Source organism: Bactrocera tryoni, chromosome 2, assembly GCF_016617805.1.
Source record: "Bactrocera tryoni isolate S06 chromosome 2, CSIRO_BtryS06_freeze2, whole genome shotgun sequence".
In the NCBI taxonomy this organism is placed as follows: Eukaryota; Metazoa; Arthropoda; class Insecta; order Diptera; family Tephritidae; genus Bactrocera; species Bactrocera tryoni.
In genome coordinates this window covers 30648511-30663480 of record NC_052500.1, presented here as the reverse complement: position 1 = coordinate 30663480, position 14970 = coordinate 30648511, and the positions used below count along the sequence as shown (strand labels likewise).

The 14970-nt window shown below is 33.1% G+C and overlaps 1 protein-coding gene across 5 annotated transcripts in view; it reads left to right on the top strand.

Annotated features, from left to right (window-relative positions):
- The window catches only part of LOC120767234 (neural-cadherin), a 204758-nt gene extending 190185 nt beyond the window's left edge, over positions 1–14573 (top strand). For all 5 annotated transcript variants that reach the window (XM_040093068.1, XM_040093067.1, XM_040093066.1 and 2 more), the window contains 3 exons: positions 4530–4742; positions 5800–5970; positions 10720–14573. In XM_040093068.1, coding sequence (XP_039949002.1) covers positions 4530–4742; positions 5800–5970; positions 10720–10844 — 509 coding nt within the window. In that variant the 3' untranslated portion in view covers positions 10845–14573. The remainder of the gene's footprint in view (positions 1–4529; positions 4743–5799; positions 5971–10719) is intronic.
- The last annotated feature ends 397 nt before the right edge of the window (positions 14574–14970 follow it).

The window sequence follows — 14970 nt, the reverse complement described above, 5'->3', positions numbered from 1 at the left end:
TCGATTCTTTGTTTGCTGAGATATTCCACGTCGAAAGCTGTGAAAATTAATCCCGCGCGGTTTTATTCTATTTTTCGATCGAGATGAATTTTTAAAGTTACTGTAAGCAACACAAATAACGTTCAAATGTCAAAATATTTTGAGTTTGTTTAACATAAAAAATGTTGAACTTTAAGTTACAGTTGTGTATTGCAGATCGTAACACTAGGGTCGCTAAATCCCGAAATATAAAAAGCAACCTACATAGACCTTCAATACAATATATTTTTGCACTTTTGAATCTCTCGTTTGTGTCATGGCGTTCTACAAATAGTAGTTTACAACTGAAAGTCTATTCAAAAGGTCCATTGAATTCGGCACTACATCGCTTGTTAGACACGTTTATAAAAAGCTTAAAATATTAACATTAAAAAAATCTCACTTTGTAATTAAATGTTATATTAAAGAACAGAAATGTTATAATTCATCGAAAATTGTGCCATAATTGTGAAACCTTTTTGCCGTATTTACAACTCATTAACACAAATACCCAGCGCAGCCAATGAGTGGCCATTGGGCAACCGGTGAATTGAAAATTAAAATTTCATACATGCCATTCGAGTGATGAGCACTTTCATTGAACCGTATAAGTTACAGGCTCTTGACTCTGAAGTGTTCGCTGTAATTCACACAGTTATTAATGTATGGATATGCATACATATGTAGACATACATACATCGGCGTATAACCCAGTGTATTTGCTTTGCAAATTGCTCTGCAAATATACTAGTCCGATAAAACCTAAATCTACACCAGTTTTTAAATGATCCTAATTCAGTGCAACGACTTCATGCAATTAAGTACTGAAATAAAAGAGCTTGAATTTAATTTTTAATGGCGGAATATATTTTCAATCCAGAATATAAACATTGTTTGTTTTTATCCATAACTCGATGTAACAGTGTCTGACGTGAACTAGTATTTCTTAACGAAATCTGATGATTACATTACGTAAAACGTCATCACCGAGAAAACAGCAATTTTCTTAAGTAAAAACACTAAAGACCTGTCCAAAGTAAAAGTCAAAAAATTTCTTAGAAATAACAATGGTTACACCCATGTGAAGACGTATAGTAATGTGTTTATTTTTAAATAGTATGAATCTAGTACATCTCATAACTCATCACCACATAAAACTACCACTTATCCGTCTCCATGAGAGTCGAGCCTACGAAACTGGATTTATATCCGTCCAAGCACTATCAACTCGGCAGCATTCCACAAAGTCAGTTTAGGGAATGTGAAAGGGACAGTCAGCGGACTATTACGCCTGAGTTTGGTACTAGTTGTAACTTAACCTGCACTGGTGGAATTATGTACGCATTAAATGTAGTCAGCTCTGGGCTGAAAAGTTGAAATTATCATGCACCTTTGCTCTGCTCTTGTATTGCAGTTTCAATTAATTTTAATTAATTCTCTTTTACATTCACGAGTTTTTACAATTTTTGCACTACAGCAGTAAGCACATGATTCTTAGACTGTAATGAGTGTGCATAAATGGCACTCAATAGTGCTGGGGGCAAAGATTTCAAAGTTTCCAGTTCAGCGTAATTGTGAGTCCTTACAGCGCAAAATGCGTGAGCTTGGGCCAGTTCGAACATCTCGGAACTGAGAATAACTACGCAACACTAAAGTTGAGTGCTATCTTTTAGTTGAGGGTTCACACTACAGAAGTTTCTAGGTTGTAAAAAGTTATTAAAACAAGATAATAAGGATTATATCTCACCATTCAGACTTTTTACGTTTGTTTATATTTTGTGGAATGGGTAATAAGAGCTGAGATATTGATGAAGATTTTTTTATACTCCCGAGCTATTATCAGTAATGCATATGATACATCAATTAAGCTTTAAAGAAGTGTCACGAACATTATCATTGGATAAAGTCACCGCCTAGCACATAATTTGTTACAAAAGGATATGACAAACTTTATTAGAGTTTTAATTACTTGAAGCTATTAACCAGTACAATTAGCAAATACGCAAAAACAAAATGCATTACTTTTAAATATTCCCAAAATTAAATATTAGCTGTCTTCGATTCGCCAAATATTTGAGAGTGGCGAATAAAAAAAAACCATACTAGATGCTCAATTTCAATATCTGCTGATGACACCTCGCATATGCTTCGTTATCACTCAATGTCCTTTTACTTTTACGGCATTCTTCCGTTTTATTGACTTCTAACTTATTTTAGCTTACCCGCTCTTATCCGGTATTATCCTAACTTATCCGTTTTTATCCTGAGTGGCTGAATCTATCATATCTAGTCAAATAATCATTAAACCACGCTACCCATCCCAAATAGCTTTATCCAGTCTCGATAACAGTATTCCAAGTACTTCTGATGATATCGTAATTACTTAATGTCCTTTTATTTTTGCGTTTTCCTCGAGTTTTATTGACTTTTAACTTATTTAAGCTTATCCGCTCTTATCCGAACTTATCCGTTTTTATCTTGAGTAATATTACCAATCATATATAGTCAAATAATCATTATCGTGTCCCAAATAACCTTATTCGCTCGTTGCTGCCCCTAAAAATACTTCACCAAATTCTTAATTCGGAAATAAGATTATCAAAAGAGGTGTCAGTGTTTATCAAAAATCTGGGTATTAAAACATGTTCAGTGTATAAAAACATTTAAATTGTCATATTTGACCATATTTTGTCATTTGAGCCATTCACAATAGTACCTGCGGTCTAAAATACACAAAACGAAACTTGGTAGCTTTGAAGATGGCGATTATGATCATAGGCTCCTGTATGAACTCAACTCGATAACTCGACTTTGTTGTTGCTTTTATAGGTAATTTTCACAAATATACCCGGAATAATAAATTTTGAAAGCTTTATAAAAGCACGTCAGGCATTAGCAGGATGGAAAGGTAGAAGGCAATGCCATAACTCAACTCAGCTCAATGCCTTTACTAAAAACACACACAATTATATCATAATTGAAATAATAATAATGTTAATTGTATATTTGTACGAGACTGCTGAAGCCGTGTAGCAGCGCTGACAGATTGATTAAGTAGCTGTGCGTCCTTTAAATTTGAGAAAACATAAATAAAACGAATATTAATTACTTCACGCATGTAAGCGCAAACTCGCATTGAAGCTTACTCACGGTATCAATGGAAAATATAATACATATGTATGTATATGTTTTTATCTTAATTTTCACACACGTGTACTTTGGGGTTTCACAATCAAGTGTTTTCGAGTTGAAATATTAAAATTTCAAAGTGGCAAAGTGGCAAGGCGCTTAAGAGTGCTGCGAATTTACAAATGAAATGCTGCTCTGCCACTTGCGAATTTGCAGCAGGGGCTGTTTTGCGCGCTAACGTGCAACAATGATACTGCAACATTGTTAGTTTAATTCATTGCCGGTTGTAAGCGCATTTTGTAACGGTACCATTCGTACTAAGCGTGGCAAACCCCCGCTGCAGCATGTTTGGCTTAGATACATACACACATACTTCTACATATGTATATCTACCATTTTGAGTTCTATACACGCTTGTTGCAAGTAATTAATGTTGCGCGTGTGGCTGACAGCGTGTTGGCGCGCCCGTACCACAAAACCGTTGCATTTCACTTTTATGCACATATGTATGTGTGTGCATGGGAGGGAGCACAATTTGTAATTTACAAACACACACACACACACACACATGTTACATAGAAATTTATATTTATTTTATCCAGTATTTGTTCGCGGTAAATTTGGTTAAGTTATGGAAGCTGTAGTTAGTCTTTTACCGGAAGAGCGTTGAAGGTATGCGTGTGCTGCGCAAGCACATTTAACTTACTATACTTACATATGTTCGTGCAAGTATTTGTGTGTGTATGTTCGTTTGCGTGTATGCGTGTATGCATTTATGAATTTTATTATTTTAATATTTTTGCTGACTAATATATTTGTTTATAGCCAAACGAGTCTGCGCATATATGCAGCGTTATTATTTAAAACAACCACTTTTCACACCCACACACACGCACACTCTCAACAAGCCGTAAAGCGTAGTAATGCATGTGTATTTAAGAGTAGTCGGTAGTTAAAAAGTAGTATTACTTTCATAATTATTGTATGTGAAATTATCCATTTTGAGTTTTTAAGTACCTACTTACTGAGGCGGTGGCGTTGTTGTGACAACATATGAATTTCCATTGCGTACAGACAATTTTAAAACTAACAGCAGCATATTAACAACATTGGCTCGTTGTATAGTCTAAGTTGGCGCGCGATAAGTACCGCCGCTTATTGCCGCGAAACGCTGGATATTGCATTTGAAAATTATTAATTCCACAAATATGTGTGCATTATATACCCTGTGTATATATATATGTATGCTCATAAATTATGCACTAAGCTTTCTATTGTGTGAAAAAACTAATGTTTACATACACTTACCCCCCCCAATCCTACATCCATTTCCAACGTTTCATGCGTACGCACCCCCACCACTCTTTTGCTACCACGTTTAGTTCTCGTGCTTGTGTTCGTTGTTTATAATCGGCGTCGTGAGGCGCATATTAAATACCCTGGCCCGGATGATGACGTGCGAGAGAATATTATCAACTATGATGACGAGGGCGGTGGCGAGGACGACATGACTGCATTCGATATTACACCGCTGCAAATACCAATCGGCGGGCCAATGCCACCCGAGCTGGCGGCCATGAAAATGCCAATAATGTGTAAGTACAAATATCTGTAATAATTTACCGTTTATTTTAGCAAATCGTAATTTTTAATCCATAAGTGGCAAATGAATGAGCGTTTACATAGCTGTGCAGGGGCGGCTGCGCGTAATGGATATTGATTATTAGCCATTTTGGTGCAAATACTGAAATACTGTTGAGCACACATTTGCTATTTATGTACTCGTATATGCAAAAGTTTGTGCAAACATTAATTATTAAGCTTAAAGCATATTTTTTACTTTGAATGGGATTTTTCGAGAGTTACCAGGCAGCAGTTCTGATTGTAAAATTCCATTTTATGATAGAAGCTTATAGTTGCGGCTGTTTGGTGTTAATTAAAGTTGCATTTGAGGCTACAAAATTAAAGCAGCTACCCATATTATCAATATAGTAATGACTATTAATAGAAAGTATTTAAAAAATATTTTTTATTTAATTTTAACGCCCATAACCGAGCTTAGGCAACTTTCATGATGTTTAAAATTAACATAACAAAAATTTTAGTTTCATTTTATAGACAAATTCTAACCGCAATGCTTTTATATTTTTTCTAATTACTTACGATTACATTTCTAATTACATTCTTTAAATGTTTAATAATCACTTAGTGGCACGCCATAAGTTGGCAAGTAAAGTCTCTTCAACAATCTTAAAGCAAACTCTGCAAGTTCCCACCTCGGCAAAATAAACCATCCGTCCGTCCATCTTCCACCTCATAATCTTTGTATGCAAGTACGCTTGCGACAGCATTAAAATTGTAAGCAACATGAATTTGCACTTCAGCTTTGCTTTGCGTTGTGGAGCTGCGCCAAACACTGATGACGCCCTCAGCTCCCGCTCTGCCAGTGAACAATCTAAAAAATGTAGTGACACAGACATTTTTCTCCAGTAACGCACTAAAATATGTTGAATAACAGTATGCCGGCGAAGTTCTCCGCGCAAGCTGCCTGCAAGCTTACAAATTTTTCTTCTTACTCATCTGAAACTCGTACTAATTTTATTTCCATTGCTCCATTTCCTGCTCGTTTTCTTTATGTTCGCAACGTTGCAGATCCGGTGATGACGCTAATGCCCGGCCAGGAGCCAAACGTGGGCATGTTCATTGAGGAGCACAAAAAGCGTGCCGATGGTGACCCAAATGCACCGCCCTTCGATGACTTACGCAACTATGCTTATGAAGGTGGCGGCAGCACAGCCGGTTCGCTGAGTTCGCTGGCCTCTGGTGAGTACTTCAGTGAATTACTAAATAAATTACAACTAAAAACACACATAAATATGCTTACAACAGTTCGTAACTTCCCATCGTTTAGTGTATATTTATTTTTGTTTTCTATACACTAATACATACATATTTTAATATATTCTTATATATAAGGCAGCACTTTTATGCTTTTGCACCCAATATTCGCTCCATTAGAACTCATTTAATTCATTAGCTAATAGATCAGATTAGAACTTAATGCCAGTGCAACATATTACCATATATACATACTTATATGTAGGTAAAAATACAAAATTTTTGTTTTTGAGATTAAAGCGAAATAGACTCTTTCAAAAGTTTTCAAATTATATCGAATGAAGAAATTTTAAAGCAAATATATGTATTTTTATTATAAATGTATTGGTTAGGAAAGTACGTTACATTCTAAAGAATTCTCAACAAAAATGTTCATGCTTTTAGGCAATCTAGACAATTCTAAATGTGAACTAAACAATACCTTAAATTGCCACTAGTTCGGGTTGGGAACGTGACAAAAAAGTATCCGGAAATTGTAAATAATAATCATCAATACTTATTTTGGCGCCTTCAAAGTAATCCCCACCAGATTCAATACACCTATGCCAACCATTTTTTCCGTCCTCGAAACACTTTTCATAAACACTTTTTGAGATGGCCTTGAGCTCATACAGAGAATTTTGTTTTATCTCTTCGATCGACTGAAAACAGGTTCTACAAGTATTCCGATGATTTTTGAATTGTTTGCATGTCAAACTCATAAACCCATGTCTTGTCGGCAATTATAATATTCTCTATAAATGTGGTAAAATAGGTCCAAAGAGACCTATTTACGGTACTCTATTTGAAAAAAATTCAGCTTTATCGGGACAGGTCGAGCAAGAACGCGTTTCATACCCAAAATATACATCAAATCATTCAGACGCCATCTCGCTAACATTTGATTGACGTTTTTCAAGTAACCTTTTTTCACTTTCTTAATATTGTCATCGGTTGAAGAGTCGAAGGTTGTCTAAAACTAGGCATGTCTCCAACGACCTCTCGATCGTCTTTGAAGTCTTTGTACCACTCGTAGCTTAATGTTTTTGATAAAGCTGAATCAGCGCTCATATTATATTTGGCGTAGTAATTATGGACAGTCCTACCAACTTAGCAATATACATTTTGAAATATCATTTACCAGGGGAGTTTAATTGCAAATTCTGGGTGCTTTATTGTCACAATGTATAACAATATTCAGTTAAATTGAAAGGCCGTAACTTAGAAAAGTTCTCTTATTTTTATTCCTTCTTACAGCAATTCCCATTAACTTTTTGTTGGAAGTTTAGTCGAAAATTCTTGGCTCATAGCCTTCTACAATATATAATTTAACACCAAATTTCAATTTCTATGTAGGTCGTGGAGTTCCCAGTTACCCAGGTGAATTGAAAAGTTTTGTCGTATGATTTACTGGCTCATCTGCTTCTATAAAGGTGCCTATATCTTATTTGTTAAGCTTCGCTTTCAATGTTAGATTGGACATATAGTATTTCTCTTTCGAAGTTAGGATAGGAAAATATAAAGGATCATATATCTGACTTGACGCTATTAAATTCTTATTTATTGCAATAATGCATAGATTATTCATAATACCCAAGGCAACATAGTGACTATCACTGTAACATTCAACTAGGTTTTACAGAAATGCGAGAAGATTAAGATCCGAACAATTTCCATCTGCTACATAGCGTTTATTTCGTTGAGAACAAATAAAAATCGCTATCTTATGTTCAACATATATTTTTTATAAATTGATCAGAACACTTATGCCTCTGAGAACCGTTGTGTCAAACTTTCAAATTTAAATTATTTATTGCATTTTAAACAGATATATGAAGTATTGAGCCAATTTCCGGTTTATTAGTTAGCCTAGAGTTATGAAATATTCTCGAAATATATAGTATACGAGTATGATATACAAACTTATCTCAACTGAAACTATAGACGAACTTAAATGTATACTTTGATTTAGATTAGCCAAATATACAAGAACAGAAAGTAAGCTTGATTTCCAACCATCCAATCCACTAACCGCTAAAGCCCCGAACTATAAGTACTTACATATATAAATACTTAATTAATAATTGGGATACACAGTAGTAACCAGACACAATTACAAAGAACTATTTCATAGAGATGGTACCAATTTGCTATCTCCTTTACATAAGGTGTATAATTTAACTTTCTATTTAAATATATAGTTACAGACTGTTAGCTAGCTAGTTCATATATAGTTCATTTAGTTTGGCAATCCATTTGCATAATTCATGTTCAAAATATGTTTTCCATTTTAAAATTACAGGACTGCGCTCCAATACTGCTGAATATTGGGTGTAAAAGTGAGCAAACAGATTTAAGTAGTTTTAAGAAAACCAATAAAAACACAAAAATTAATACACAATAGAAATATATATTATATTCCGATTGTTTTATTGATGTACCCACTTAAGTATGCAGACCAGGTTTAAATAAAATGGACACATAGAGATTTTGCGTAGGAAAATAAATGAAAATAAATTTTGGTGTCAAGAAAATTTAAACGATTGTTATTTTCCCCACTTTTGGTGATCAGGGATCTCCACGCTTCTTCGATTAGACCGTCCCCTCTACTATTCCGATCTGAACAATTTCTTCGTGTACCGTTGTCTTGACCAATAATTCAAAGATATCTCGTCAAATACGCGAGTTTATCTTACGAAGGTATTTTGATCGATTAAATCGGATTATAAAAAATCGTTTTTACTCGAAAGGTCTGTTGAACTTTTTGGCACTCATAAATTAAGTTTTCTTAAGTGGAACCAATATTGGAGTGTACCCTTAATCCTTTGTTTAGTGTTAAATTGAAAACTTCAGTTTGTGAACTGTTTATATTAATTACCTTTGTTTAGATTTGACATCGGTTTTCGAAAATTCGAAACTAGCGATACTTCTCTTTAAGAAATTCTTTTACAATACCATATTATGGGGTTATATGATCTGAAGGAAGTAGTACTCGCTTGGCGTTTACAGTTACTGAATATATAATGGATAAAAAAACGTATGTTATTTTACTGTTTCGAGCTCTCGAAACTGGTTGATAGACATCTCGAAGAAAGGCCCTTTAGGAAAGTTCCTTCTTCCAATGGTTTATTTCGTTTTTTCTTATTATCAGTTAGAAAAGTTTTTATCTCTTCTCCAAGTACTTCAAAAAATATTTCGTTTTGTGAAATTTGTAGGAAATTGAAAACTTTTTAAACATAATCCACACCAATTTTCCGTAAACCTCACCGTTTAAGAGATATTAACGGTTTAATATGATTATTTAAAAGAAAAAAAGTTCTTATGCATTTTATAACTTAACGAAAAACATTATTATAAATGCGAAAAAATCTAGTTTTGTAGGAAATTCCCTGCTCTATAAAAATTACCACTTATTCCTTATCTTTTTATATATTTTTAATAATTTTTGTTTTTTCGCTGATTGAATCCGGAAATTATGTAGCCCATTTTTGTAGAGCTGAAAATTTCCTACAAGACTTCGAGCGTTGCAATTTAAAATTATGTTTTTTCTTTAACTAAAAATTCAAAAGAAAAAAACAAATTTGTCTTAAAATAGTCAAAATTCAAGCGTTAATATATTTGAAACGGAACTTTACGAAAAAACCGTAGATGCACCTGTTCTAGAGCATTCAATTGCTATAAAACCTATTAAACGAAATATTTTTTCAAGTAGTTGGAATCGAGCTACACTTTTTTTGACTGATAATAAGAAGAAATAAAAAACCGTTAGACGGAGGACCTTCTCGTTAGAATTAAGAGCTCATATTCGGAGAGCCTGTTTTAGAAGTGTCTATAAACCAATTTTTCAGGCTACCGAGCGAAAAAAAATATTCGAATTTTTTAGACCCACCCTAATATTTATATCATAATAAATTTTGCACACAATACAGCAACATTTCCATCGTGTGATGATGTAAAAATTTGAAGAATATATTCTGTGATCCTTTATGTTTGCATAACTCAAAATTAAAACTCTTCACTGACGCAACGTTTGAATATTTATTCATTGATAAGGGTTGCTTTCAAAATTTGAATATCCGATATTCCACTTTCGTAGAAAAAATTGTATTACGATTTGTTATAACTTAAGGGGTTACATGGGTTTCCTTGGGCAAAAAACGGCCTTTTTTCAATAATTTTGTTTACATATAAAAAATTAAATATTTTAATGAAATTTTTTTTTATTTAAAAGACTCATATTTAATAAACATTTTGTAAAATTTTCAAAAAAAAATATCAAAATGGCAGTTATTACGACGCCATTTCCGGCAGTCCCTCGGAAAAAAGGTGCATCCGCGTTGTCAGCAGAACTTCTTCAGGATCATCGTTTTCCCTTCATTGTCGTCAAATTTCCTTCCTGTAACTTTGATAGGAGCGATATTGCTATTTGAGGCCGTCTTGCAGATAAAAATATATTAATAAAAATGTATGTGTAGCAAGAAAATGTAACCTTTCTGTAGGTAAACTATTTGTTGTGGGTGTCAGTGTTTGCTTTATACAAGTAGACATACTCCTTTACATACCTTTTTATGTAATATACATATGTACTATATATCTGCGTGAGGTATTCTACTGGGCATTATATTGTAGCAGAAAAATTGCACTTGCTTTACCCGCTAATAAATTATTTTACATTATTTCCACTACTTACTGCAGGCACTGATGATGAGGCGCACGAGTATGATTACTTGGGCTCGTGGGGGCCGCGCTTCGGCAAACTGGCCAACATGTACGGCGACGAAGTGAACGCTGCAGCTGCACACCCCGAATTAGGATTGTAAAAACACAAAGGACACAAAACGGAAAAAAGCTCCATAAGTACGGCAGAAGAAGCGAAGTACACTTAAGAATATGGAAAACCAAACAGAGATAATGATAAAGATGAACGTGAAAATGAAGATGAATATAAGGACCAAGAAGTAAAAAATAAAGAGCAAAGATTTAAATGGAAACTAAATTAAATTAAATATAAAATAGTGTAGTGCAACCAAAGATAGAAGTGAAAATGAAAATCTGATGTAGAGGAGATTGAAAGGAGCTCGCGAAAACGAAAACCAGCAAACTATGGAAAATTAAATTAACGGCGACAAAAATGGCATTTGTAAAAAAATACTCATCCCCATACTAATTTTATATAAGACTACTACTGTACGCTAAATTTAGGCAGAGAGCAAGTTAAGAAAGGTAAACTAAAGACAAAAATATTTTCAGCCTAGCAAGGTTCTTTCATAAGGGGCAAGCGGGCCGAGTCGCAATACTAAGCTGTTAAACTTGCGGGCACGAATATAAATGTTAATGAAACCAAAGTATTTAAATGTAAGGAGATAAAACAAAAAAACAAACACATACATACAAAACACATACGGAAACTGTAGACGAAAAAAAAAAAACAAAAACACATGAAATTAAATACTCATCATAGTTTTATAAGTACTGTACATTTCCTTTTTGATATTATTTATTACTATTATAATACAACTATTTAAGGCGTATACTTAAAATTTAGATTTAGTTAAAAGTTACACAGTGTACGTGGGTGCAGAGCACGCAATTATGCAACACCGGTGAGGCAAGTATGGTTGCAGATTGCACCTCAACGCTTCAAAAGTAGAAGCTGAAGGGGATGTGAGATATATAACAAATTGCTATAGTCAAAGAGGTGATATTGCACGCATACATATTTAGTAGTTATAGCATTTTTAACAAGAAACCACAACTAAAGGATCAATTCAACGCAACGACAAGCAGTTATAGGCCAGAATTGAGTTAAATTTTGCATTGTGTGTTAAAACATATGTACAAGTTATTGTATGTATACATATATTATAAAGTGACTGTTGAGCAAACATTGATGAAAAAATAGTATCTTGTTGAAATATCTCGATTTTAGGGAAATTAAATATTTCTAGAGTTCAAAACTATGTTTTGAGCGCAACTATCGGCACACTAGTAAAGAAAAAATACAAATTGATTTTTGTATAAATTTTATTATGTTCGCTGGCGGTGAAGTTGCAGCTTTCTAATTTCTAATGAAGTCAATTCTTGAGTTGTCAGTCCTTATTATATTTCATTCTGCGTTTTCGAAAAAGAATACTGCCAGCCATAAGTTTCTCAGGCGCACTTGATATTAGGTTGGATTAAAAATTTTCGACTATTTCAATTATAGCAAATTTTCCTTTACAATTAGCGATAATTCATATTGGTTTATTTTATGTGCCTACACTTTACTTTGCTGGCAAACCTTCGAGTATAGCGAATCGAACAAGCAACTGGTATAAATCATATAAAGTGGCATAATTCAATATGCTTAAGAATTGTTTTTAGTATTACGATTTTCGACATTTTTCAACCAGGAATAGCGAATCGAACAAGCAAATGGCATAAAACATGTAGTGGCATAATCGAACATACTTGAGACTTGTGAGTAGTAGTGCAATTTTTAGCAAAGACATACCGATTCGAACAAGCAACTGGCATAAAACATGTGTGCTGGTTAATCGAATAGTGGTTTTAGCTGTTGCGGATCTTGCTACTCGATTGAGTGGTTTCACTGCTTCGACAGGAGACCGTAACATAGTGTATCACAAAGTGGTATAACTCAAATATACTGGCATAATTTCATAGGTGTAATACCACTTAAAGCATACGCAAAATTTCTTGGCTCGAATTATTTTCACTAGTAAAAGTTTTAAAGAGAGCAGCACTCAAAAATATTGAACACCGTGCAGGCTAATTGAAGGCGGCAATATTTTCCTAATTACTACTTTGTGAGAGACTTTCTTGTAGGTCGTGCTTATTACAACTAGTTATTATTAATGCTTTCAACTCTTCACACGCAGCACTTTCAGGCCAAAAGACACAAAATGTACCCACAAACACACACTCAAAGACACCCTTATATATACATGTTGTATATGTAACTAACTGTATGTTTACAAGAAATTAAGAAAATCAACAAAAAAGGCAAATTAGGCGAAATGAGTTAATGTTGAGCGTAAGTGAAAATGTGTGTATGCATTAAAATTAATTAATTATTACTTTACTTTTTATGTAGACGTAATTATATCAATTAAAGCGTATAATTAAATATATCATAATAAACAAAAAAAAACAAAATGAATGAAAATTTAAATTTAAAGTAAAATGAATACCCAAAGACTGTTTTCGTTCCATCAAATATGTGAAAGTGAACAACACGCATACATGCATACTTAACTTTAATTAATTATAAAACCTGGGCTGAAAAGTTGTACTATTTGAATAAGTAAAAATACAAAAACAAAAATAAATAAATGAAAAAATTATACATTTGTGGAAATTACAAAAATTGAAAACTTCTTCTTTTTTACACAGCAAAAACAAAAATCGTAGAAAATGTAGAAACAAAGTTTGGATAACTAAGCTTGTGTGCTGAGAGGCTGGCGGCTTTGGTAATCGGTGGTCTTAACCGACTCATATGGTGTTTCTATTCATTTCAACTTTTATCACGATTTTTGCACCTTTGCTGCGCCTCTCAAACACAACTGCACCATCTATGGGAAAAATGTTGCATCATAATAGAAATATGAGCGGTGAATTATAATAGCAAAACAAGAAGCAAACAAAAAAAAACTAAAAGTCTCCTTCATACTAACAAATCACTAACACAAACTTAATTAAGCAAATTCGCATAGCAGAGGAACATTTAATTAGACAAACTTGTATTACGAAAATGATTAAAAGCAAAAGTGTAAAACCAACTAATTAACGCAAAACAATGAAAATGTAAACGTAAAACTTACCTTTAGGTGAACTTAGCGCAATTGAAGTAATGAATAATTGAATAATATGAAGCAAAAATGATGATTATGATGAAAACGTAAAAGCATATTTATATATAAACAAACGAATGCAATTAATAAGGAGGTGCATATGTATGTGTTGAAATTGATTTCACAAAACTGGCAGACACTGTAAATAGTTTTAGCATGTAATGGACGCAAGAGCCGCAGGCAGCCAAGACCGGCGCTGTCTGCTTGTGTTCGGCACTAGTGTATTATGACGTAATTGAAATAGTGTTTGAATATAATTACAAACAAGTACATATGTAAGCAGCAAAATATGAAAAACTAATGGTTTTAAATAGGTCACACGTAAACCAAAAGCAAAAAATAATAAAAAATAAATAAAATAAGCAGAATATAGTAAAAAAAACAGTATTTATATGTTTAAAAGTAAAAGTAAAAGTAAATTAAATAGATTTTAGTAAAAATGGGGAGACAAAATCTAGATATTAAAGTACATTTAATTAAAAAGAAAACAACACAATATCTTACTAAACGGGCCCAACTGCATGGCGGAATAGTGTTCAAATGGCATGCCATGTATAAGGAGAAACGTTTATAATGATAATGAGATTATGCGTGAATTCAAAAAATAGCACGATAAACACATTTAACAATAACACCATGCTAATAAGAAGGTAAATTAATACAAACACACACATAACAATAGAAAAAAGTAGTAACAAATAATAACAACAAAAGGAAGTTAGTATAAAAAATTTATTAAAATACAGTTGAACTCGTGCTTAAACGTGAAAGCACTTTCAGTTGAAAAGTACACACTTGGAGAAAAAGCAACAAAAGCCTGTAAAACTAAAAAATTAATTATCAGTTAAAAAACCTAATTATTAAAAGGCTATAAATGCGGAGAATTGAAAGGAGTACGAAAAAGCTGAGTTGATATGTTTCAACTGAAAACCTACCATGAATTCAGTTTAATATGTATTTTTCATATTTTTTTTTGTTAAAAATTTTTTATAAATTTATATATTTTTTTAATTTGAAATTATTTTTCTTAATTTTTATGGCTTACGGCAACAAAGAAATATATTAAAAAAATATTAGTTTATTTCTATTAAATTTT